The 26,363-nt window shown below is 42.8% G+C and overlaps 1 protein-coding gene across 2 annotated transcripts in view; it reads right to left on the bottom strand.

Annotated features, from left to right (window-relative positions):
- SPATA6L (spermatogenesis associated 6 like) overlaps positions 1-26,363 on the bottom strand; it is a 54,995-nt gene that overhangs the window by 26,314 nt on the left and 2,318 nt on the right. The window contains exons 2-8 of one of the 2 annotated variants that reach the window (XM_067543078.1): positions 17,708-17,845; positions 15,385-15,433; positions 15,128-15,169; positions 8,237-8,361; positions 3,268-3,345; positions 1,853-2,125; positions 54-165 (exon numbers count right to left, since the gene is read on the bottom strand). In XM_067543078.1, the coding sequence (XP_067399179.1) occupies positions 54-165; positions 1,853-2,125; positions 3,268-3,345; positions 8,237-8,361; positions 15,128-15,169; positions 15,385-15,433; positions 17,708-17,722 (694 nt within the window). In that variant the 5' untranslated portion in view covers positions 17,723-17,845. Of the gene's footprint in view, positions 1-53; positions 166-1,852; positions 2,129-3,267; positions 3,346-8,236; positions 8,362-15,127; positions 15,170-15,384; positions 15,434-17,707; positions 17,846-20,264; positions 20,304-26,363 lie in introns of those variants that run through there. The other variant, XM_067543077.1, reaches the window with a different exon arrangement.

Genomic DNA, 26,363 nt, shown 5'->3' with positions numbered 1-26,363 from the left:
ATACTCCTATAATTATCATCGTTTTATTTTTTATTAAAAACAAATTTAAATACCTCGTTTCAACTGAAATTCAAGAGAATTCCTTGCTGAGCTCACATTTTGTTTTGAATTTCGATAAGGTAACAACGATGAAGTTTTTTCGCCAAATGGTTTAGAACTGTCTACCTAAAATGAAAGAGACATGGTAGGTGAGTTAATATCTTCTATTGGATCAACTTCTGTTGGTGGAAGAGACATGCTTTCAAGCTTCACACAGCTCTTCATCAGGTCTGGAGAAGTTACCAGAGGTCCAAGCTAAAGACAAGGTGGGATTGATTGCTAGGTTCTCATACATTGTAGGAGACCACTTAAAATGAAGTGCACAATTAACACCTCTGCAGCAGTAGGTCAATGGAGGGTTACTAGGCAGCAGGGTGTGTTACAAATGGTTGTAATGGCCATAAAATCAGTGTTAATATGAATATTCAGTGTGTGAAAAGGATCAGAAACACTGCAAACAACTACCTAAACTGAAGGAATAATATGAAGCTGCATTTTTTATTCTGTGAAAACTAGGTCTGGACATGAATGTATTTGCAGCCTCTCTATAGTCTACAAGAGAAAGAATAAAAAATTATTGTTTCTTCCCTCCCTTTCTTTCTTCCACAAATACAAAAATACACAAAAGAGGAGAAATAATATACACTGCATAGTGCAGACATTTCAGCAAAACCACCTAGTTTAAAAACCACTGGGATTCTGATATTGATGTTTTTATAATAAGAAAATGACCAGTATGTAGACACCAGCTTGTTATAAAAGAGGAAGTGGGTGTGTCACTTGAATTTTCAGTTTTCTTTTAAATTTGTGATTAGAACAGTTTTTAAAAATGCTTTCATCTTCATGGGGACTCAATAAATCTTTCATTGTCATAGAACAGGGGACTCAAAAATATAAGCCTTTCATACACTGTAACAGGGTATTTATAGAAATGTAAAACATTAAAAATGACCATTTAAAATAAAATAGGACTACAAATTGGGGAAAACTATACATAGAGAATTTCATGGATTGAAGCTGGCATGTTCATATCATCCATCCGTCTGTCTCTGTCAGATCTAATTTAGGCTTCTCTACAATGCCCACCACCTTAACATCTAAAAATACTGAGACAGAGCATCTTTAAATCCCTCTTTTTCCATATATACATGTACATGGGCACTGTGATGCTTAATTAGCTAGTGTTTGTAAAGTGCTTTGAGATCTTCAGATGAAAGGACCCATCAGTCCAAAGCTCACTGAAATCAACTGAAGTCTTTCCACTGACTTCAATGGTCTGTAGATTAGCCCTTTAAGAAATACAAAGTAGAAAAATGGGGTTTTATATTTATTATATCAATGGTCTTCTAGGTCAATATCCTGTCTCTGAGAGTGGCTAGCACTGGATGCTTCAGAGGAAGGTGGAAGAAACCTTATGATGAACCATTATGGAAAAACCTGCCCCACAAGGACAGCGTCTTCCTAACGCCAGACAGCTAGTGGTTTGTTTATGGGCTAAGAATGAGGGTTTAAGTCTGTTACAATTTTTTATCCTATCTAAATGTAACTTTGGATGTCCTTATTAATCTTACAAATGTCTAATCTTTTTCTGAATCTGATAACTAACTCCCCTCAATACTATCTGGTGATAGTAAGTTCCACAGATCAATAAAGCATTTCTTTTTACATTTTCAAATTTGCTGCTGATTAATTTCTTTGGGTCTTCTCCTGTTCTCACTTTATGAAGAAGTATAACAGGAACATCCAATTTACTCTAATATCATAATAATAATAATAGAAAAAAATAACTTAGTATAGCAATTTTAAGACTTACATGTCTAACTACAAATGGTGGCTTAGTTTCAGTTTCTAGTTTGTACCCAACAGACCCCAGGCTTAGTCTTGACTGCTGCTGTTGGTTTTCTTTGCAGAGCTGACATAGATGCTTTGTAGCATTTGGAGATGGAGAGCGGGATCTTAATAATCTTGTAAGGCTCTTACAGATCTTATTATCCCTTTTCTTTGTTGTCTTATATCGTTCTGGTGAAATGCTTCTTCGCCTGGGCGATACAGATGCAGATCTTTGTATCCTCATTCTGTTTCTGCCCTGCTAGATAAATGAATTGCCGCATAAAGTAATTATCCAGGCAAAAACATCTACAAGCTATTTGCAAGCCTCTCTGTAGAACACAGTCGGCTGGGCAGGGTTTCAAGTCAATGGGAGGCTCCAACACATCTGAAAGCAGAATTAAAACTGCTCGTGGCTACAAATTAAAACTGGAGAATCTGTGACTCTGTGCCATGAAGTGACAGAAAGTTAGTAACAGAAAAAAGGGAGCAGGGACTCATGTCTATCTTTTACCTTTGTTTGACAACTTCTCATCCAGGAGTTGATCCTGCAAGATGCTGATTGCCCGCTGTGTGGTGCTCGGTAGTCCCAACTTCTACTGAATTCAACTGGAGTGAAGAGCACTGCACATCTCTAAAGAAGCATTCAGCAGCATGAAGGATTGAGACCTAAAGTCAAAATCCTGAGGTCCTGACTTCAATGAGAGCTTGCTTGAGTAAGGACCTGAGAATTTGACTCCAAAGAAGCTGTAATTCTGAGTGAGCCAAATTTTGCAACCCTTAATTGAACAAAACTCCCTTTGATTTCAGTGAGAACTCTGTTCCAGAAAGGACTGCAGAATTTGGACACAAAGAATAATTATTTGGTAATGTGTCTAACTCTGCTAGTGCAGAAGAACAAATTGCACTGGAAATTGTGTCTCAAATGAGAGCTAGTTGGTTATAGCTCAATCCAGAGAAAAATGAGGCTATGCTGGGGAGTTGAGAGAAGCAGGTAGAAGAAACAGCAACCAACAGCATGCAAATGTGAAACACTCACAGCCAGAAGCAAACCATTCTCAGTAAAGGCCTACGACCCAGGGAACTCCTTCCCACCAGAGATCATGATCAGCCCAAGTCTAGCCTCTTTTAGGAGACAATGCAAGCCCCATCCCTTTGTGTTGGCCTTTCTCAGAATAATCAGCAACATCCTCCTGACAACAACCACCAATTAATGAGCCCCTTCCCACAGCAGATGAACTGAAGGAAAAATAAAGAGATTTTGCCTTTGAATGCAGAATCGGTGTGATTCTTATTGCTGTGCAAGGCACTTAAATGCAATGGTGACAGGTGCACTGTGACAGATTACATCCGATATTGATGTTTCTGTCCATGTTTGTGTCCTTTATTTAAAATACTTACATAAAACTGCTTTCTATATTGAAGTGGAAGCTCTGTAATGGTTGTTCTTGTAGAAAACTCTATTTTTGGTGCAATTCCCTTAAGAATAATAAAGAGGTGAAATGACTACAAATAATGTCACTGTGCAGGTGTTACAGTTTTACAGAGATGAGCAACAGCATCACTAATTCAGCGACATTTCCCCAAGCTTCTTAATTGTTATTTCAGAATCAAAAGTTATCAGAGGAAGCACTCAAACTAAAAGAGACCTAGTGGTAATAGCAGACAGCTAAATGGGAATGAACTTGCAATGCAATATGGCAGCAAAAAGTACCAATGTGCTCTTGGGTTGCATATTCAGGTAACATGAGATTGAGCAGGGAGGCAATGGACTCTCTTTATGGGCCTAATCCCTGCAAAGTGAGGAAAGATGATGGGTGAGGCCAACAATGTGGAAAAATATGTAAGATACTAACAACCCCAGAGAAGTATCCCATTCCTCAAAGAGCAAGAGCTGGGATGAAATGGGAGAAGAATTCATTTTATAGATTTGAGGGGGCTGGCAGCTCTTTCCTGTTTGTTTAACAACTGTATTTACTAAACACCAGTCTTCCTCATGGGCCCATCATGCTCCAAACTGCATCCTCCAAACAGCTTTGAAAACTAAATCAATATTTCAATTTTTCTGTCAAGGCAGGTGAAAGGGTAACAAATACTGTGTTGTTGAAAGACAATTATAACCTGTAATTACCAAATGCAGTCTCTTAACTTGCAATCAGTTTTGCAATTTGTATTTAATGTAACTCCTATTTCTTCAAAAGGTGTAACTGAAGTCACAGTAACTATTCAAACAGTAAGGACCAAATTATAAGTGCCCCTATATCTGTGCACTGTGATGGTGAGCAGAGAGCCATAAACTGTCTTCAGGTATTATAAAGTGTAAGGGGGGTAGCCAGTTAGCAATGCCTGCTAGGCTCAAAGCCCCAGAGAAAGTGCACCTGCACAGGGAAAAGACAGGCCAGGGCCCTACCCTGTGCACAGGCAGCAATTATAAGCAAAGGACCTCTGTGGGAAGCACTAGCTATACCTTTCTGAGGGCTTGTACACATTACCACTTAAGTTGGTATAACTTACATCGCTCAGGGGTGTGAATAAGCCACCCCCTGAGCAACATATGTTATACCGACCTAAGCACCAGTGTGGACAGCGCTACCATCACTCGTGGGCGCTGGAACAATTAAGTCGGTTTACAGCATCTGTAGTGCTACAACGGCACAGCTGCACACTGCCCCACAACTGGAACAACCACTTTTTAGTTGAAAAGCCAGAGCTGAATTCTTAGCTACCAGTGAACAAGTGACTAGAATTTTTGCCCAAGGGGACCATGCTGAAGTTGTATTTCATTTCAAGACAATAAAATACAATCCAACAAAACTAATGTTTTACAAAGCCACTTTCCACAGTAGAACTGTATTTAAGGTTGCATGTTTCTGCACTTCCAGATTTGAGGGTTTAACTATGCACCTTACTGCTGCACTGCTGCACAAATGCTTTGTGTCGACTGTCAAAAAACTGCAAAACAGGTAGTTTTCTTTATTACATACTAGAATGGCAGTTTTCTTTATTACACAGTCTGACAAGCTAGGAGTATCAAACTGTAATGTGGTGGCAGGATTTTTCTGTTGATCCACCCTGTTGGCAGATGGTGGAACCCTCAAGGAGATGCCGCTTGATTCCTGCTAAGCCATTGTGGCAGATGTGGCTCATTAACTCTACCCTATATGTGAAGGAGGTCAAAGAGGCTTTGTGCATAGGGAGCCTGGGTCTAGGACAGAGAGATCTCTGTGGGAAACCCTAGGAACAGCTACACTTTGGAAGATGCTTAAATTTACTTGTTGATATTTCAGTTGTCAGTGAAGCCAAATCTCCCAAAGGGGGTCAGTTGGATTAAATGCAGTGGACATGATTCTGCTCTCATTTACAATGGTGTAAATCAGGAGTAAATGTGGTGAACTCAATGGATTTACAACAGTGTAACAACAGCAGGAGATCAAAATCCCAGTGTCCAAAGATTCTGTTCAGAGAGAGTCCACCTGGCCACACAAACTCCTATGAAGATGCACTGCATGAAATGCAGCAAAGATAAGAAAGGACAAATTCAGAGTACAATCCTGCAAGCCTTACTAATATTAGTGGCTGCAGTTATTTCAATGGGACTGTTCATATGCGTGAAATCTTCACATGAGTCAGCTTGCAGGCTGAGCCCTTAGGTAACATATAGTATCAATATAAAATTCAAATGATGTATAAAAATGCATTCAAATGATGAACTAAGACTTTCGGTCAGTGAGGATCTTAATATGGGACTTAGCAATGTGACCGAAAATTTAGAGATCGACAGGGCCCAGAACAGTACATTTGACTTTTGCTTTGCTAGGACACAAAGAATTTACTCATCCAGTTTTGTAAGTCAGCAAACCATCTTGTCAAAAATATAAATGAAAGTGAAAGAAGGCCACTGAAGTTGAGCATTGTGTTAGTAGTATGTCATCAATATAACAGTGAAAATCTAGACTACTGCAGTAAATAATGTCACAATTATAGTATGAATGCAATGTACTCTGCAGAGAATTATAAAAAGCACAAGACTGAACTCTGGAAAATCAAGACAGCTAAACTGAAAAATTTGTATGTTGTTAACAGATACAATCATACACAGCAGACACCATATAAAAGTAGTTAAATAAACCTAAAGTGTCACACAGACAAGCATAATGAAAAAATTAGGGACAACTACAAAAGTGTGGTATCAAGAATGCAGTAATGTATTATAATAATTAACAGAATTAGTCTTAATAAAACATTAATCACAGCCTAGCTATTTGCTGCTATATGCTTAACTAGTATTAGTGGAGCCCCACTACAGATAATTAAATCTAATGCTGCATTCCATTTTTTGCCTAGATTGAAATCTCAGCATGAAAAAAGGCAACTGGCTATTTTTACACATTCAATCCTTGCAGTCCAAATACTTGTTTGTAAATGAAGTTCCAGCACTAGTCCTACAAGTCAGTTGGAAAGATCTGAAGGGGAGTGGTACAACATTAGTGACAGTAAACTTACTGAGACACTGCTGACATCCAGAAAAAGAGAATCTGCTGCAGTAGTGGGTATTGTTAATATTCTAAGTGATGAGTTAACTAAATTATTAGGAATTTACAGTGGACCATAGTTTGACCCTTTGTCCCCTGTGAAAAATATCAGGATATGCATGGGCAGGTTGGTTAGAATGAAATAAGTGAGCAGAATTAGCCTTGTTTTGCTGAATTGCACTAGTGAAGTAGATGTCACTTTTGTCTTTCTAAACAGATATTATAATGAGAGAGAAAGAACTGAACATCATGAAGTAAGTGTGTATAGGAATTTTAACTCTCAATTAAGGCAATGGTAATTTATTTTATTTAATCTTAATTCTAGGAAACATCAGAGGGATGAGGTTAATAAAACCATTCAAAGGCTTGTTACCTGAACACACTGACTGTCTTAATGTTTGAGAAATGATTCTTCTCTCACTACTCTGGCACCCTAATAAAACATTCAGATTTCCAACAGCACATCAAAATACTTAACATGATCATCTCTAGGCGATCTGCCCTTGACCTACCTAACACACTAGATAAAATTCTACACTTGTGGTTGATACTAACTATGTTGTTTTAGAATATTCCATTCTCATAAAAGAAAACTGGACAAAATGCATACCAATAAAATACTTCCTTTAAAAGTCACTTTGCTGCCTGTTAAGAACTGAGCTGAAAATAAAACACGCATATATAACACTTGCTTTATCAGAAAATATATTTATACATTTATCCAAAGATAGATATAGATAGATATAGTCAGACATATCTGAGAATTCAAAAGACTGAGGTGTTATAAGTTTATATGGTGCCACTAAAGAATCTCTGCATTAGGCAGAACTTGCCAATGATGAGTGGAAAAATTTTCCTGGTATGTGTGAACCTAAACCAGCAATTTATGCAAAATTTAAATTTTTATTTAAAAACAATTACATTCCTAGCCCTTATGATAATGAAACTAATTTTCTAAATATGAACCAATGCAGTCTTGAGTCTCCAGGAAGACTGCTCCAGCACCTCTGTCGCTGCTCACAGCTTTCCCAAGCAGTAATGGAATGGAACAAAGAAAACCTTGGTCAATTTTATTGCTTCTACTGCATAATCCAGTAAGGCTCAGTAAAACTGATGAGAATTTTGTCAATTTTATTTTTCTTTTTCTGCTTAAGAAAGCTAAGAGCAGCAGGAAAGATAGGCACTGGACATATTTACAAGAACAGAAGACCCCCCCAAAAAAAGATTATTTGGAGAAGGGTAAACTAAGGAATGTATGTGTGTTTAACTCATGCCTGCTTGGTGTGGCTCTCTGTATCCCCCTCTAGTGGCACTTAATCCAGCTAGAAGTCTGCTACTGCCTTAGCTAAGAGTCAGAGAGTTTTTAGTTCATGCAGTAGGGGCTCATACACTGAGCTTCAAAGGTCCCACGTTCCATCTCACATGCCGGCAAGTGAAGTCTGTCAGCATTACATATGCAAATGTGTAAATAGGTAGGAAAGACTATGCCCCCAAGCACAGTCAATGAGCAGCACCCTGGAAATTTACCCAACATCCAGCCCTTTCACAGCAGCTGAGGATGGGGATTTGCGGCTGGGACCATTCCCCCACCTTTTATATTGGCTTCTGGCAAGTAGGTTTAATCTTCAGCTAGAAGACGCCTAGTATATTTTTCAAGACACTATAGAGCCATGCAAGGTACTTGGGCATGTCTGTGTTTAAGAGTAGTCCAAATTCATGTCTCAAACTGAGATCCTCACAGAGTAGCACACCTTGTTACATTAGCCTGCTGGGCCAGGTCTCTTCCACTTTCTTCTTTTCAGCTACCCATGACAAACACCCATTTGGAGACAACTTACTGGGAAACTAGAAGATGTTTTCATTAGTAACTCTCTCTCCACACCAGGATACAAAGGAGTCAGCTTGGGCTCTGGGAAGAGAAAATCTCGAGTATTCTCTTCATAAAAAGCGAGACTGTCCCCCACTGAAAAAGTGAAAAAAGGAAGAACTGTTTCCAAGATTGTTAATATTTTTTTAAGTCATATATGCTGTAACAAGCTCTTTGGCTTCATGGCTCACCAGGAGACCCTCTCAGTCTCAGAACTGATATGCTCTGCCCTCTTTCAATATCAGGAATAACTCAGTCAGAAGTACATGAGGTTGTTGGGATAGGTGTGCACCAGCAGGTGTGTCAGTGAATCAGGAAGAGTGGTATCCCTGTGGATCTGCTTTGAGATTGTATAAGGAGGTGCACAAGTCTTTTAGGGCTCAATGTAGGAAGCTTTCCAGACAGCAGCAACTTGATCCTCTTTGGTATGTTGCCCTGCTCCAAATGGTAAATGGGGGACCCTCAGTTTGGACCCCTACCAGCCAGTGTAATGAAAACAACGAAAACAGAAACACTGATAAAAACTATTCTGTTGTGTGCTCATTTTTTAATTTTTGAGAAAGGCTCCAGTAAGGTCACACTTCTAGTATCAAGGACAGAGAAAATAACTGCTTTTAAATCAAATGACTTGTTAGTCTCATTTCCATTGCTCTGACTACTCTGCTTCTGATTAATGTCTCTGTCTTGAAAGTGAAATGAAGGAGGCAGAAGGGAAAGAGTCCATTCACTCCTTCATCTGTAATGAAAGATTTGGCTTAGCACAGCAACACTGGAGCTTGATGCTATCTTTACCACTCAGTTTGTCACGAATGCCCCCAAACTATTTTGGGATCAGAATGACTGCATAACCTCACATGTATTGTGAGGAAATTCCAAACCAGTGCAACTTTAGAGAACACACAAAATTCAGATCTGTCCTTTGCTTTTCCTTTATTAGGGCCCAATCTTAGGGGAGCTGAGCACTATCAATCTCACTGATGTGATTAGGAGAAGAAAGCATTCAGCACCTTGCAAGATTCAAGATTTTGCCTTCATGGAGTATGACCCTTCCAGAATATGCACAGTGTATATGCCTATCAATATAGGACCAAATCCTGATCCACTGATATAAACTGAGAGTTTTCTCAATGTCCGCAATGGCATCAGGATTTGGCTCTTAATCCATTAGCATTTAGAGAGTAGTTTACTTTTTTGAAGCTCTGTACAAACTACCAATTAACCTAATTAATTGTCTATTTAAGTAAAATAAAACAGAAATGTTTGTAACAGGCTTATAAAAATCATATTTATATTCTTAAGTTTGTTCAGTACAGTTGTCATCATAAAGTGATTTGCAATGTTGTTGTAGCTATGTTGGTCCCAGGATATGAGAAAGACAAGGTGTGTGAGGTAATATCTTTTATTGGACCAACTTCTGTTGGTGGAAAAGACAAGCTTTCCAGCTACACAGAACTCTTGTAGTCTGGAACAGATAACCAGAGTGTCTGAGCTAAATACAAGGTGGGACAGATTATTAAGCATAAGTGGCCAATGAAAGGTTAGATTGTTAATCATAAGGGGTTTACCCAAGATGTAGTCTCTTTGTGCTTAATAATCTAGTTCTTCATTGCCCACTTCATTTTAAGTGGTCTCCTACAGCAGTGTTTCTCAATCTTTTAAGTAGCAAGTACCCCCTAACTTCTGAAAATGTTAATAAGTAACCCAACACTCAATTTTCCACGGGATTTTATATTTACAGACTAATGAGAGCCATGTGTTGGAAGAAGGGCTGAGTATATAAGGCCATGATATGACAGATGTCAGATCTAGTGTGGGTAGGGTTACCACCTTTACACCAAGGGTGCGCAACTCAAGTATGTACCTGGGTTAGAGATGATGTTGGCCAAAGTTAGGAGGCTTTGAGTGGCATGCCAATGCTGGGGAATATAAAGCACTGGGCCAAATCTTTTGCCATAGATTTGAGTGGAGGAAGGGGTGAGAAAGAGATAGGGAAGGAGGGCGAGAGAGACACACACAGGAAAAGAGGGTAACTGGTAAAATCTGGGGCTGTCATAGTTGTCAATTTCACTGCTCAGCTAGAGCAGTGAAATTGACAAGTTTTCTGGGCACTGGGCTTTGAGCCAGGGAGCAGGGCTGCCACCTGGGCAAGTTGCAGGCGGTTGCAACCTGGCCACCAGCCCTGGAGGTGGGTGACTGCCACCCAATCCGAGCTGGGGCAGAGGAGGCTTCCACGCTGGCTGGGACCCAGGGATGTGGGCAGGCGGCTGCTGACCATCTTCAAGCCAGGGTTCTGGAGGTTGTCCCTCAGCTCGAAGCCAGGACACAGTTGGCTGACAGCCAGCTGCAAGCCCAGCTCGTGAGATGCAGGAGGCTGCCACCGGGCTCCCACCTGGGAGCTGGGACCCAGCGGGAAGTGGGGGGCTGCTACCCGCCTCCCCCAGAAGCTAGCGGCTGCCGCCTGCCTCCCAGCTGGGAGCTGAGAGCGGGCGGGAAGTGGGCGGCTGCCACGTGCCTTCCCCAAAAGCTGGCTGCCTCCCAGCTGGGACCGGGCAGGAAGCTGAGGGCTGCAGCCTAGCTTCCCAGGACTGTTGTGGCTGCCGCCCACCTTCCACCTGGGAGCTGTGACTGAGCAGGAAGTGGGGGGCTGCTGCCCGCCTTCCCCAGACGTCAGCAGCTGCTGCCTGCCTCGCTTTCACTCTGTTTTTCCCTGGGTATCCCCTGCCTGTGTCTCACATATCCCCAGGGGTACCACAGGTTGAGAAACTATGTCCTACAGCATGTGTGTATCCCTCATGCTTTACAATCTGTCCCACCTTGTATTTATCTCAGACACTCTGGTTACCTGCTCCAGACCTAAAGAAGAGTCTTGCCCCTTCCACCAGCAGAAATTGGTCCAATAAAAGACCACAAAGTGATGACAGGAAAAGGAATGGGGGTTCCGTAACTTTTGTTCTTTGAATGTATTCCCTCCTTACAGCCACACTGCAGGAGTCACACACCCAGCCACCCAACCATGGAACCGTTTTGAGTACTGCTGAGTCCAACATTCTTCTGACTTAGAGTATAAATATCCCCATCTTTCTAACCATCCTGTTGTTCTTCTCCAGTTTCCAGAAGCCCATGACACTGAACTCTGGAGCAGAGAGGAGGAGAGAGGGTCAGTGTGGCCCCATAGAAGCTATCTTTTCAGAGACAAAGGTCCTTTGGTCACTTTTCTCCTTCATCACATTGCTTCCACAGTATAGGAGACTAACTAGGAGATGGTCTATGACACACCATTTGCTAAACTGTGACTGAGCCAGTCTTCCTGAAACCAGCATGTAAACTTGCTGCAATGCATAGGCGTGCACAGCTCATTTCATTAGGGTGTGCACCCAGGGAATTTTCATTAGGGTGTGCACCCAGGGAATTTTCATTTTCATCTTTATCAGGGGTGTCTAACTGAATTCCACCGGCGGGCCACATTTGAATTACCCGCTGGTGGAATTCTCGCCGCGTCCTAGTGTTTGCCGCAAAATCCCACAGCTCCTTCTTTTTCGGCGGCAGCTTGCTGTGTTTGTCCGCCGAGAAATCACGCACCCTCCGGTCTTTCGGCAGCAGCTCTACCCTCCAGCAAGAAACACAGCAAGATGGCGCTGCGGGACACATCAAAAAGGTACACGGGCCGGATAAAAAAGGCTGTATGTTTGACACCCCTGCTTTAGGGTGTGCCTGGGCACACCCGGCACACCCCATGCGCACGCCTATGCTGCAATGTCAAGCAAATACCAATTTGTGAAGGTATGAACTCCAGGTAGCAGCCCTAGAAATTTCTCATTAGGACATATTCTGAATGCTTGCCACAGAAGTTCCTACTCCCCTGGTTGAATGGGTTCTGTGACATTCAGATACAAGGAGCTTGGCTGACTCATAATGAGACAAAAGAGAAAGTTTTATCCACTTAAAGTATGTCTACACTGCAATAAGATCCCTGTGACTTGCCCATGCCAGCTGACTTGGGTTCACGGGACTTGGGCTAAGGGGCAGTCTAATTACAGTATAGACATTCAGATTCAGTCCGGGATCCTCCCACCTTGCAACAATCCTTGAACAGGGCGGGCCAGGCCAAAGCAGTCTGTAGCCCCCAGCCCTCAAGCAGGTGGGGCAGGCAAAGTAGTCTATGGCCCCCATCTTTCAGGCAGGCGGGGCTGGTAAGCTTGGTATCCTCTGGCAAGCAGATTCAGAAGAGCCAAGCACTCCCGGGTGGTTAGGGAAGGTGGGAGGGGGACACAGGCCCACCCGACTCCACTGCGTCCCAGCCCAGGGCCCCATCAGTGGCAAAGTGGTTTGCCACTGAGTCAGCGGGGCTCCAGCTGCAATACACTGACTGGTTCGGCCACAGCCTCAGCCAAACTATGTTTGGCTATCCCTGGGCTACTTCCTCCCACCCTGTACCCAGGTACATGCAGCCAGGGATCTTCCTCCAGGTCGCTGAGGTAGACGGCGAGTGGGAGCCCCACGAGTCCCTCACCGTCGACCGGCGGCAGATCCGAAAACTCCTTGAGGTCATCAGCGGAGGACAGCTCCTCCAGGTCACAGGCTCCCAGCGGGTCCTCCAGGGTACTGGGCTCAGGTAGCTCCAGTGGGTCCCCAGCATCGGGCAGCTTCTCCAGGTCAGGGCCGGCCTCGGGGGCTTGCTCCCATTCAGTGGCCTTGGGTAGCTCTTTCCAGTCACTCGGGCCCAGCAGCCCTATCCAGTCACTTGGGCCCAGCGGCCTCGGCAGGCGTTGGAGACTCTGGTCGGTGGGGCAGTCGCTCCGCACAGCCGCAGGGCCTGAGTCAGGCCCAGACCCCAGCCTCAGGGAAACACGTTTGTCACCAGCGGCAGCTTCCCCCTGACTGAGCTGCTAGGCCAACCTTTTATACTGGCCTTTCCTGTCCTGGCTCCGCCCCTTTTCTCCCAGGGTATTTGGCCTGCAAGGCCTTGTTCTGCCCAGCAGGAAGGTTGCAGCTGTTCTTCGGGCCCAGGCTCTGAGGAAGGCCGCAGCGCCTTGCCCGCGCAGAGTTCCTCTGGGCAGCATCCGCTGGCTCCCTTGACATCTTCCGGGAGCAGTGGGCGCTGTCCGAGGTTCTCTGCTCGGTGTCCCTTCTGGTTCCCTTAGTTTCAACCTGTGACCCCCACGCCCGCTCCTTTTTTCATTAGTTGTCCCACGAACTTAGTTGTCTCCTGGGTCCAGTGACTCTTCCCCTTAAGGGGGAGGGGCCTTTAGCAGTGAGCCTGCCCACTTCCTAGACCACAAATAGTACACATACCCTTAGACAACATTTGAACTAAAACATCCTAAAGTTCAGAATTTTCTCCAAAGATAACATATGACCTATTGGTTTTCATGAAAGGCTTTTGGCCAGATTTTCAAAGACCTTAACTCCAAAGTAGGCATATAAATGAAATAGCCAGATTTTCAAAGTGTTCAACATTTTGAATGACCACACTTGGAGCTACTGGGTGCTGAGCAAGTTTTGAAAATCTGGCCTTTAATTCTGTCTAATGAGTGGCTGCCAGTTCTCACCATCTAGAGTGTGCAATCAGGCTTCTCATGGAAGGTGGTAAGGCTTTGAGAAAACCAGAGAGAGATGTATTACATCAAATGAAAATCATCAACTGTTTTTGTTCATAATTTAGGGTGAGGACTATGCTGCAGTTTGTCCTTATGAAAGATGCTGAGTATTGTAGCGATGGTTTATCAGGGCTTGCAACTCTGAGACTTCCCTAGCACAACTAAGAGTCAAAAAGAAAGAAAACTTCAGTAAAAGATAATAAAGAGAGCAAGATCTTTAGTCCTTCTCAGCTTGATCATTTACAGATCGATCATCTTTAGGGACTCTCTATTCAGAGTGGCCCCAGCCTGCAACTGACCAAGTAGAACTCCATCTGGGCCTTGTTTACACTAGAAAATAGAAACATGTCAGCGATCAGTTTCACTACACAGGTGCTGACCCCAGTACAAGACAAACTGGAGTCAATGCTGGTTTCACTAACAAGCATTTTTTTAAAGGTTCAGCAAAATCCCTTCAATCATTTTTTGAGTGAAGAAAGAGTGAAAAAAAGATACAAATTTCCCATTGTTAAAAACAAATCTACAACATATTTTTGCAGGGCTACAACAAAAAACTCTGAAATTTGAAATCATGCAAATGGAACTCTACATTATTGTTCATATTACATTTATATATCATTGGTGAACAATAATGGTGACAGAGATGAGAAAATCTGGGGAAAGAAACTAAAGTAATTTGAATATTCCTAACAAATAAATGAGTAAAATAAAAAGGCCTAAAATAGATTATATTAGCATTAGAACACTAACCTATTTTTTAGTAATGAAAACTGCCTGTAATTTTACCATATATACAAATGTTTCATATTCAATGACCTTAAAGAGTAGGATTACTCTGCCACCCTGTGTCCACTTGATTTTTCTAATATAAAAACCACAATAAAAAGTTATTAAAGAGTCAATGCTAATATCTGCTAAATGGAACTCTAGATTATTATTCATGTTACATTTAAATATCATTGATGAAATAATGGTGACAGAGATGAGAAAATCAGGGGAAAGAAATCAGAGCAATTTGAATATTTCTAATAAATCAACCAGCAAGTCACTACTCAGAAAATGTATCTTATTTTCACTGGTAGGTGATCAAAGTGTACGCAGAGTTGAGGTTGGGGGTGGGACAGCAGATGGTTGAAGCAGCTGGAAGATGAGCTGAGAGAGAGGAAGAAAGTGGGGAGGCCAGGCTCAAAGTTACCATCCCACTGAGATGCTCCTTTCAATATCTAATTAACTGCTGTTTTGTAAAATATTTACTAGCCCATTACCTGAAGATATTAGTTGAATTAATCCAAATGTTGTTACATTGCCTAAAAGAAGATAAATAAATGATGTCAAGGTGGCTGAAAATTACAATATATTCAAAATACCCCAAAATACACAACAATAAAAAATAAGGATAGTTAGATAGATAGATAGATAGATAGATAGATAGATAGATAGATAGATAGATAGATAGATAGATCTTGAGTAACTACATTGTCTTCAGTTACAAATGCATTCTGACTTTATACTTTATACTTACTTTCAAGCATCTCTGTTACAGCAGCAGGGTCTATAGCACTTTCAAATACCTACAGGAAAGTAACACAGAGTATACTCATTTTTTATAATTCAAAGGGCATTTTTATAATCTGACATTCATTGGAACATTTTTTTATACATTCAACAAATATTTCCTGTGCCATACTGTGTTGTCATTAAGAAAAATAAAATCTATGGAAATACTATATATTTTCTTTGTGTGTAAATGTTTATTAATGTCAGCTATAAAGTACTGTAACAATTTGTTTTAAAAAAAAGTTATGTAAAGTCTTGAAAATTTTAGTTGTTTAAACCTGAAATGTCACGCACTGTAGACTCAGAAGTGAGTCTAAAGCGTTTTTCAGGAACTCTCCCACTGTTGCACTAACATTAATATAGTTCTACTAGTAGAAGCAATGGTGAAAGAGCTGGTGTAGATAGGGCACAGATGTTTTGAGAATACAGGGTTCTTGATCAAACCAGGGGTCTCAACCCACAAGGCATCATTCTGAAGCACAGGACAAGCTCTAAATAGACAAAAGAGGAGTTAGGATTTGAGGTGACAATCCTATTAGTTATTATGTAATTTGTACATAATACTGTATATAAGATCAGAATATTTTATGAAAATAAATAAATACATTTAATTTTGCTTAATTTCATCCCATTACTCCTAGCCACAATTTGCTGGTCCATCCTAAAAGAAATTCCTCTGCCTTGTTAGAGCGAAATCTTGACCTCTTTGTGGGAGTTTTGCCATTGACTTTAATAGGGCCAGGATTTAACGCTTAGTGTTTTACCTCTTTCAAGCAGTTGTGGTCAGCTGTATCTTCATCGATTCATCTTTTAATCAAACCTTTAATAATTTTTGTTGTTTTGTAGAACACAATGTAAGAAAAGTAAGGCTGGAAAGGGCCTCAAGAGGGCATCTAGCCTATCCCCCTGTGCTGAGACAGGATTAAGGATTTTCTCTGTTTCCTATCCAATTTGTCAACATCTTTCTACCGCTGATTATATTGATACTTTCAGGATAGTACTTCAGTTATAGCCTTTTTGGAGGAAGGACACTCAAAGAGTGCATCTTCACTAGGAAAAAAAGTAAATTCTTACATCATATGAGCTAACACATGGTAATGAAAATGAGGTAATAGTCTAGTGAAGACAAGACAGTTTGTAGTTTCCATACATGTTTGCAGGTCAAGGGAAAGACTATGTGGGAGCCTAGAATTTACCTTGGATCTGCTAACACATGCTAAAACTATAACTGCCTTGTCTTCATAGGATTTTACCTCATGTTAGTTACCACAGATTAGCTAACACAAGGTGAAGACAAGGCTCAATTCACTTTCACATCATCTTCAACTGTCACTGTAGGCGTAGGAAGTGAAAGGCATCCCTTAGAAAGTGGAGTCTTATGAGAGATGTGGAAAGAGTAATTTATGAAAACAGAGCCACAAAGAAAGCTGTTCGCAAAAAGCAGGGATTCTCCTAATAAAGCAGAGAAAGAGCCATTAGGGAAAGAATAAGGATAGCAGATGTACACTGTGTTCTAAAAATTGTCTGCTTGTGTATTAAAACTGTGTTACCTGTAGTAGTTTCAACATGGTTGTGCTGGTCACTACAGCAATGTCAAACTGTGTTAAAACCATTTTTAAATACCATCATCAAATATAAATCACCATTCATTAATATCATAGACAATTAACAGAGAGAGTATTTCTTAAATCTTTTATAAACATTTTAGAGTTAGCCAAACCACTTACTCCCAAGGAAATTCAGGCTGAAGGCTTGTGTTCTTGGTTATTTCAGATTTTAAAATGGCATGTAAAAGCATTCATCTATCATTTATTTGTGTCATTATATTTAATTCTATGCCTACCAGTATCATGAAAATCAGACGGTAGGCATCCCATAATGGAGATGCTATTTTGTTTCCACAAAAATGGGATTACAACTAAAAAAATCCAGAAAAAGAAACCTAACACATTAATGTCCTTTCTGGGATTATATGGGACTGCTTGCCTGGGTGAACACTCCAGTTTAACCTTTATCCATAACCTTAAGTGTTATTGCCATCAATAAAAATTCAGATTGCAGTGTTAAATTTTAAAACCTTTCCCGGTTCCAGTATCTCAAAGATATAATGAGCTTAATTCCCTGCTACCTTGCATGGGAAGTAAGTGTAAAATGATACTAAATCAGAATTCTTTACTAACTATACACTGGTGGTAGAATTTACACCCACTTTGCACAGGTGTGAATCACTAGCCTGGGTGCAAGACAGTAGAGAATCAAGCCCAAAGCATGTAATAAATGAGACTCACCTTTTCAAACCACATCTTTTCATGAAACAGGAGAGGGAAAATTGGAGGAAGGCATTCTGTCTCCTTGTATTGGCCCAGGATGCAGACACTGAGATAAATGTCATGTTTCTCTGGAAGGAACACACCAGGACAAGTGACCTTATGAAAGAGAGAAAACAATTATGGTAATCAAAATTCTTTTAGGGCAGCCTTCTCCACACTGTCCACCAATATGCCTCATGTACATTCTACAGGGACTACCATTATTGTTGAGTAAGTAGTTCAATATCTGTGTCCTTGGCTTCTCTGTTTACTCTGTCAACAAAGGTGCCAGTTAGGTTCCAGTTCTACCTTCTGTTATACCAATGCAAGTTACAGCTGCATAACTAAGGGCAGAATTTGGCTTTTGGAGTGGGATTTTCAAAAGTGGCTAAGTGTATGCCTACACTGCAATAAAACACCTATGGTTGGCCCATGCCAGCTGACCAGGGTGATCAGATAACAAGTGTGAAAAATCGGGACAGTAGGGGGTAATAGGCGCCTATATAAGAAAAAGCCCCAAATATTGGGACTGTCCTATAAAATTGGGACATCTGGTCACCCTACAGCTGATGGGCTCACAGGGCTTGGGCTGTGGGACTGTTTAATTGCACTGTGGATGTTCAGGCTCGGGCTGGAGCCCAGACTCTGAGACCAGACATCTACACTGTAGTTGTATAGCCCCACGAACCCAACTCAGCTGACATGGGCCAGTTTTGGATGTTTTATTGCAGTGTAGACATGCCCAAAGTAACTTAGGAGCACAAGTTCTCACAGAATTTTCAATACAACTTGTGCTCCTAAATCACTTACGCACTTTTGAAAATGCCACCTTTGGCATCTATTCAAATCAAAGCACATTTGTTTTATTTTTTAATTTTTATCATGCTGTATGTTTTAATGTCATTTTAATAAAGTCAGGGTTGTCTGTCCCATGTTTTTGTCACCATTTTAGTGCTTTTAAAGGCTAAGGAGTCGCATATTTTTAGGATTAATCTTTGTTTATCCACAAATTAGGATCAGTACGATCAAAAGAAATCCACTTTGTGTAATTACATATACAAAGTACTAATCAAAACCTTTGAAACTTGTCTCTGAAACATGCTTCAGTGAGATGAGTGATGTGATTTAAAAATATACAGTTGCAGCAACAGACCATCAGTTACTCAGGCTATATCTACACTACACAAATTTGCCGCCATCAGATCGACTTATCTGCGTCAACTGAGCGGACAGTGAAGACCTGCTCAGTCGATCCAGAAATCGACATATTAAGACCACCTCCTGAAGTGGTGTAGCGCTGCGTCGACGGGAACGTGGCTCCCGTTGGCGCAGTGCATTGAAGACGGAGCACAGAACAGAAGCACAGAATTCGACACAAGTTACGCAAGTTTTTTGTGTTGTTTGAGTAACTCCGGTTGTCTACCGCCGAATCTCCAAGGTAAGTGTAGACAAGCTCTCAGTTGTTGCATTGCTCTCACAGACCTTCCATCAAATGCTAATCCATTTGTTTGATTCTTTGCAAAAAATGTTTTCCTCCATCAACACATCTGTTTCATAGTTATTCTACCATATTACTGTTGAACAGCTACTGTACACAGAAAGGTCTCAATCCTGCAATCCATTCTTTGTGGCAAAAATTCTTTTGAAGATAATGAAATATCCTATAATGGCTGCAGAATAAGGCCAAAAATTAGTCTTGTTCCTGTTATTTTAAAAAGTTTGAATATGTTGCGCCTTTGCTGGTTTTGTGTTTCATACATTTCTTTTTTCAATAATTGTATTCCTGGTGATCAGATTTCATGGACTTTAACATTTAACTGAACAGAAACTAAAATATTTAATCTGACACCAGAAGAGGGAATTGAAAGGCTAAAAGATAAGAGAAAATTTTAAAATAACTATTTGTGCATCTGATGAAAAGCACTATATAAAAGCTAGATTATTATCTGTTCTTGCTAGACTCTGAACTGACACAATAATCCCTTAAAAAAAACAACTATTAAATGATTGTTATTACACACAATGTTGTAGTACTGACATTTACACAACGTTTCCCATTCAATCCTTTTTCATCTGATATAGATCACACCCTTCTATGTAATTCCCATTGTTTCCACACAGGATAGGCCATGTACGCCATATATGAAAACAGAGCCATCAATCATGTCTTAGGGCCAAGACCGTGTAAAAGCAACTGGAGTGCTATATTGTTGTGCTTCACGGAATATTATTTATTTATTTACACCCTCCTAAAATGCTTTAAACTTGCCGTTTCCTGTAAGTGCCACTGACAAAGGAGAAGACAGAGCTCACCCTGCTGCGATAAACCTGAGCTCTCCAGGCACAGCTCTTGGGGACAGAAGCAGCGAAATGGTATTTATTGTTCAGGGCAGCACAGAGGTGAAGCACGGGAGGCCCGAGTTACCGCATACACATGGGAAGGCTGCCACACGCTGCTCCTCCCGAGGGAGCCCTGTCCAGTTTTTGCCCTGACCTCCCTCTGCCTTTGCTAGTTCTGGCTCTGCACCCTCCTCACCGCGTGGATCTGCAGTTCCACCACCACCTTCAGCGGCATCCCGGGACGCCCGCGGTGGAGTGCGGGGGTCTCTCCCTGCTTCCGTTCCCAGGTCGGCCGCACCCCCGGCCCCTTCCCAGATCACCCCGCTGCCACCACCGCGGCGGCTGCTGTCAGCACGGGGAAGCGTCGCGTTGCCGAGGAGACTCAAACGTTCCAACTTTCGCCTGCGGAACGCGGAGGCGGCCGGCGCGCGCCCCCTGGGGTCCGTGTAAACTAGGCGCGTGAAAGGCGGTAACTTAAGGCTACCTGTGAACTGCGAGCCGTGCGAGACGGGGATTGGGGGGAATCCTCCCCACGCGACACCCGAGGGTGGGATGCAGGCGTGCCATGGAGCTTGCCCAGAGCTGTGCATGTAACCTCTGTATGCAACCTGCGTGCATGCGTGTGTGTGGGGGCAGCTGTGTGCCTAATAGTGCCTATAAAATTTATAATACATGCTATCTTGTATGGGTATTGCAAGTGTGCCAGGTGTGATGTATGTAACAAGCATGCAGTGGTGCATGCATACATACAAGGCTGTGCATATAATCATAGAAATGTAGGGCTGGAAGGGACCTCACAAACTCAGAGGATGCCACAATCTCCTTTGGTAACCTATTCCAGCCCTTTTCTATCATATTTAGCTATCCTTATAGTTAGATGTTGTAATTTGAGTGTGTGCAGTTGTATGAATACATGCAATGGGTTTTGTGCATATATGCAAAGTTGTGTGTGTAAAGAGTTATGTGACAGCTTGTGACAGTATCTCTTATAAAAAGCCCAAATTTTATACTCCCCTTCCCCTCCAACTTTCTGGAAATAAACTCCCTCCCACTTGACATTTCTTGTGCAGTCTCCAGCCACAGGACGTATTTTCTGTAAAGTCTAAAGCTAATCAGACAGGTAATTCCTAACATACTGGATTTTGGAAAAACAAACAGAAGTTTTTAATCTTTTGAAAAGTCTAAACTTTTGTCCACATATATTTCAAACCTAGTTTGGTTTAAAAAGAGGCTCCCAAACTGGTCAAGGAAATGTTAGTGATCCAACCTGCAATTGATACTGCTCTTGGCAGAGCTGGTTGGTGACATAGGGATGTTTTTTTTCCCTAAAACCCTATCCTGCAAGCATGTGCAGATGTGATAGTTTTGCTCACACAAGTAGACATCAATGGTACTACACACACAATTAAAGTTACACATATGCTTAAGTGTTTGCAAGATTGGCGACTTTGTTTCCAACTTCTAAATCTCATCAAAATACAATACTTGACTAATATCACTATCCAATTTAGTAAGCAATTGCTGTGCTTGCCACAAGGATGTTATATAATTGTGAATGATCCAAGAGACTCTTGGATTCTATTAAGATGTGACCCATACCATGATAAACACTGCAGAGTGCCTCCTTTAAAAACTTCTAATTTGTTTTATATATCAGTGTTTAGTGAGAACTAGTTCATAAAACTGTACTTAAAAATGAGTCAGTGGAAATGTTTTAATGATCCAGTTGCCACCCCACCAGCCTTCAGAGGAAAAATTCAAAGGATGGGGCCAAGGAGAGGGAAAGGACAGTTTTTCAAGATTACCTTTGTCATGTTTCCTAGAGATTGCCCGTCAGATAACATTCCCCTATGAAATTAGCAGGAGGCTCACAATCCATGGATCCACCAAGATTTGCATAAATCTCAAAAATCCAACAGAAGCAAGAACCATCCATACAGAGATCCTGTGCCTCTTCACTTGTTCCACAGTTCCCTCCTGATTGGTTCTCTGGCAGCAAAGCTCCTTTTGAACAGCACTCCCTCCATCCTCAACTACCACTAGAGTCCACCCCAAAAGTCCACACCTCAGAGGAGTTCTACAGAAAAGTTAACAGCTTCAGTATTACATTTTTAGTAGATTTTCTATTGGTTTGCAGGGAAAATGATCCACATAAACTCCAAGCCCTCACTATTCTCAGCATGCATTCACAATCTCACACAGGGCCTCTGCAGGGTCTCAGGCTAAGAGGAAGGGTGCAGCATAATGGGGAGATCCATATGCAGAAGGTTCTTATGGGAGAATCTTGCCTTTAGTTATTAGAAGAGAAATTATGAACCCCTGTAAGTTCAATGAAAGCAGTGGCATAGCTACAACAGTGCAAGTGGTACAGTCTCAGTTGGGCCCAGTCAGCGTAAAGGGCACTCAGATCTAGACCCACTCCTGTATCCTCATTTATGCCACCACTAGCTGGGCAGAAGTTGAGTTGCACTGTAATGGAAAGGGGCTGCTCAGGGACAGCGAGGCCCACTGGCCCTCCAGGACAGAGGCAGGCAGCCGCAATGGGGAGGCTCCAGCCAGAACGACCGTGCTGGGCCCCATGTGTGAGCAGCCAGAAAGGATGTGCAGAGAAGGCATGGAGGGATCACGGCACTGGAGGATGAGTAGGTGGGGGCAAAGGGAGATGGGTGATGTGGTGCCCCCCTTGAGATGGAGCACAAGGTAAAAGCATTAGTTGGTTTGCATGGGCCAGGGGAGGGGGGTAGGGAACTGGGGAGGGTAAACTGAAGGGGCTAGAGCAAAGCAGGGGTTGGGAGATTGGAGCATAAGTGGGTGGAGCTGAGGGTCTGGATCAAACCTGTTGAGGGTGGGGGAAGGGGGCTGGAGTGGAGCTTGGGGGTTTGGATCAGAGGTGGGGAGTGTGAAAAGGGTTGGATAGATGCTGAGGGGACCAAGGGAGGGAGCTGAGGGAGGATTTGTGGGAGTCTGAAACAGGCGTGGGGGGTGGATGGAAGTTAAAAGAGCTTGGAGGGGTGATTGGATTGGAGCTGAGAGCTAGACTGAAGGAGGCTGGAGGGGAGTTGAGAGAGAGCTAGGAACTGGAGGGAATCTAGGCAGAAGCTGAAGGGGCAGAGGTTGGATTGGGATGGTGGGGAAGCTGGAGGGGTAGATTTCAGAATCAGGAAGGGGGGCCCTATTTTATTCTTGCACTAGGGTCCTCAGAGGCCTTGCTATGCAACTGAATTAAAGTCTTCCCAAATATTGTAAACTCAGCAAAAGGTCCTGTGGAGACAGTGTGCTGAGCTCTTAGGGTCCGTCAAAACAAACCCCAGGTATTATAGACAAAGCTGGTAGCAACGCCTATAGTTAAGGTTGGCTCAACACTTTCCATGATAAGACTCTGTTTTCAGTTCTATATATCTTTGCCAAACTAGAACTGTTCGAGCTGAAATTGTCCATGCCAAGTGTTTGCATCAAGCTGACTTTTGTTGTTGTTCTTGTTTAACATTTCAACAAAAACAGCTGAGACATTTCTCAGAATGTGGTTAGGAGAAAATATGTTATTTTGCCCATGTTAAAACATTTTTTCAGCTGTTTCATTGAGAAGCCCTAGCACCTCCATGTTTGGTACAAGTACTTGAAATTTGGCAGAGGGGTTGCTTCTGTGTCAGGGATATGCCTTTTACCATCCCCATGAAAATCTGCCCAAATTCAGCCAAGTTGCAAGCTTTCTCAGTTTGCATATGCTCAGTCTTGTTAGAGTTTTTCAGCTAAATTCTATGAAGATTCCATCTGTGCTGAGCATGCTCCAGCCTAGTGCTATAGGATCATAGCAGGACTTTCCTGGCAATTGCTCCTTTTCTCATATGGGGGCTGCTATAGGGCCAAGCACAGGAACTGAAAGCAGGAAAACAGTCTCTTCCATGCTCCCAAGGCTCCCTCCACTTGCAGTATCTAGGATAAGGAGAAATCAGCTTGATTGGAAAGCAGAAAGAGGCAGAGAAGAAGGAGCAGCGACAACTTGTGGGGATGGGGGGAGGAATAGGGCACAGGGGAAACAGGGACAGATTGTGGGCATAGGGCCAAAGAAAAGTGAGTGGGGATAGGGACAAAGGGTGAAAGCTGAGATAGGCTGCACAAAGAGAGAGAGATGGAGGGGACAGACACAGGCTGCAGGGGAAGGGTTAGTAGGGACAGAAAGCCTGCAGAGAGGATAGAGCTAGAGACAAGCTACGGGGAGATAGGGCAGACGGAGCAGCAGTGACAAGATGCAATGGGGACAAGGGCAGAAGCTGTGGGGGTGGACAATGCAGAGTGGGGAACAGATACAGGCTGCAGGGTGATGGGACAGAAATCGGCTGTGGGGTGGATGAGGCAGAGAGAGGAACAGAGACAGGCTGTGAGGGTACAGCTAGGGGCTGGAACATGGTGCACAAGGAAAGTAGAATCTGTTACCACTAGATAAGTGGTTCTCCACTTTTTGGACTCAGAGGATCCACTGACTCCCTGGCGGGGCCCCTGAAAAAAACTGTTCCTGTATAAAGCCTTCTGGGCAACTGCTTAGCTCTCCAGGCTTAGTGAGTATGATATATTATAGTTAATTTTAGGCTTTGTATCTAACTAGCATATTTATAGAAAACCTTGCACATTAAACCTTATTGATCTGCAAATCGAGCATACCGTGTCTCACTGGTATCCACACTGATCACAAAGTGTCCAGAATCAACACTTAGGACCCATTTGTAAATGTTTATGGCCTGTCGCAACCCAATAAATAATCTGGGGGTGGAAGCCTTGGGATGCTATTATTCAGGTCCTGCCCCCTGGGGAGATTAGGTCCTGCCTGGCACATTGGCAGCTCCTGTGCTGCACAGCTGGCTGGGCTTGGCTCTCTGCTCCAGGAATTGCAACCCCCGTGGTTGCAGCACCAATCAGGTTTGGCTCCACCCTCCTGACTGAACCAAATTTGTATGAGTGGAGTTGTGACCTGGTTCGTGGGTTTGCAGTGCCACTCACTCAAATTTGGCCTACCCAGATTTAGAATCATAGAATCATAGAGTTGGAAGGTCATCTAGTCCAACCCCCTGCTCAGAGCAGGACTAACTTCAGCTAAATAATCCCAGCAAGGGTTTTGTCAAGCTGCAGCTTAAAAACCTCTAAAGACGGAGATTCCACCACCTCTCTAGGTAACCCATTCCAGTGCTTCACCTCCCTCCTAGTGAAAAACTTTTTCCTAATGTCCAACCTAGACCTCTCCCCCTGCAACTTGAGACCATTGCTCCTTGTTCTGTCATCTGCCACCACTGAGAACAGCCTAGCTCCATCCTCCCTGGAACCCCCTTTCAGGTAGTTAAAGGCTGCTAACAAATCCCCCCTCATTCTTCTCTTCTGTAGACTGAACAAGCCTAGTTCCTTCAGCCTCCCCCCATAAGTCTTGTGCTCCAGCCCCCTAATCATTTTGTTGCTTCTGCTGGACTCTCTCTAACTTCTCCACATCCTTGTTGTAGTGGGGGGCCCAAAACTGGACACAATACTCCAAATGCGGCCTCACCAATGCCGAATAAAAGGGAATGATCACTTCCCGTGATCTGCTGGCAATGCTCCTCCTAATGCAGCCCAATATGCTATTGGCAACCAGGGCACACTGCTGACTCATATCCAGCTTCTTATCCACTGTTACCCTCCCAGGTCCTTTTCTGCAGAATTGCTGCCTAGCTCATCGGTCCCCAGTCTGTAGCTGTGCATGGGATTCTTCCGTGCTAAGTGCAGGATTCTGCACTTGTCCTTGTTGAACCTCATCAGATTTCCTTTGGCCCAATCCTCCAGTTTGTTAAGGTCCTTCTGTATCCTATCCCTACCTTCCAGGGTATCTACCACTCCCCCTAGCTTAGTGTCATCCACAAACTTGCTGAGGGTGCAATCTACCCCATTCTCCAGATCATTAATGAAGATGTTGAACAAAACCGGCCCCAGGACCGACCCCTGGGGCACTCCGCTTGTGACCGGCTGCCAGCTAGACATGGAGCCATTGATCACTACTCGTTGAGCCCTATGCTCTAGCCAGTTCTCTATCCATTTTATAGTCCATTCATCCAACCCATACTTTCTTAACTTGCTGATAAGAATACTGTGAGAGACCGTATCAAAAGCTTTGCTAAAGTCAAGGTATATCACATCCACCGCTTTCCCCACATCCACAGAACCAGTCACCTCTTCATAGAAAGCAATCAGATTGGTCAGGCATGACTTTCCCTTGGTGAATCCGTGTTGACTGTTCTTGATCATCTTCCTCTCTTCCAAGTGCCTTAAAATGGAT

Source organism: Emydura macquarii, unplaced genomic scaffold, assembly GCF_026122565.2.
Source record: "Emydura macquarii macquarii isolate MOO-44397 ecotype Brisbane River unplaced genomic scaffold, CSIRO-AGI_Emac_v2 contig_767, whole genome shotgun sequence".
NCBI classification, from domain to species: domain Eukaryota; kingdom Metazoa; phylum Chordata; order Testudines; family Chelidae; genus Emydura; species Emydura macquarii.
Note: the sequence above shows the minus strand (reverse complement) of the source record. Positions and strands in the feature narration are given on the sequence as shown.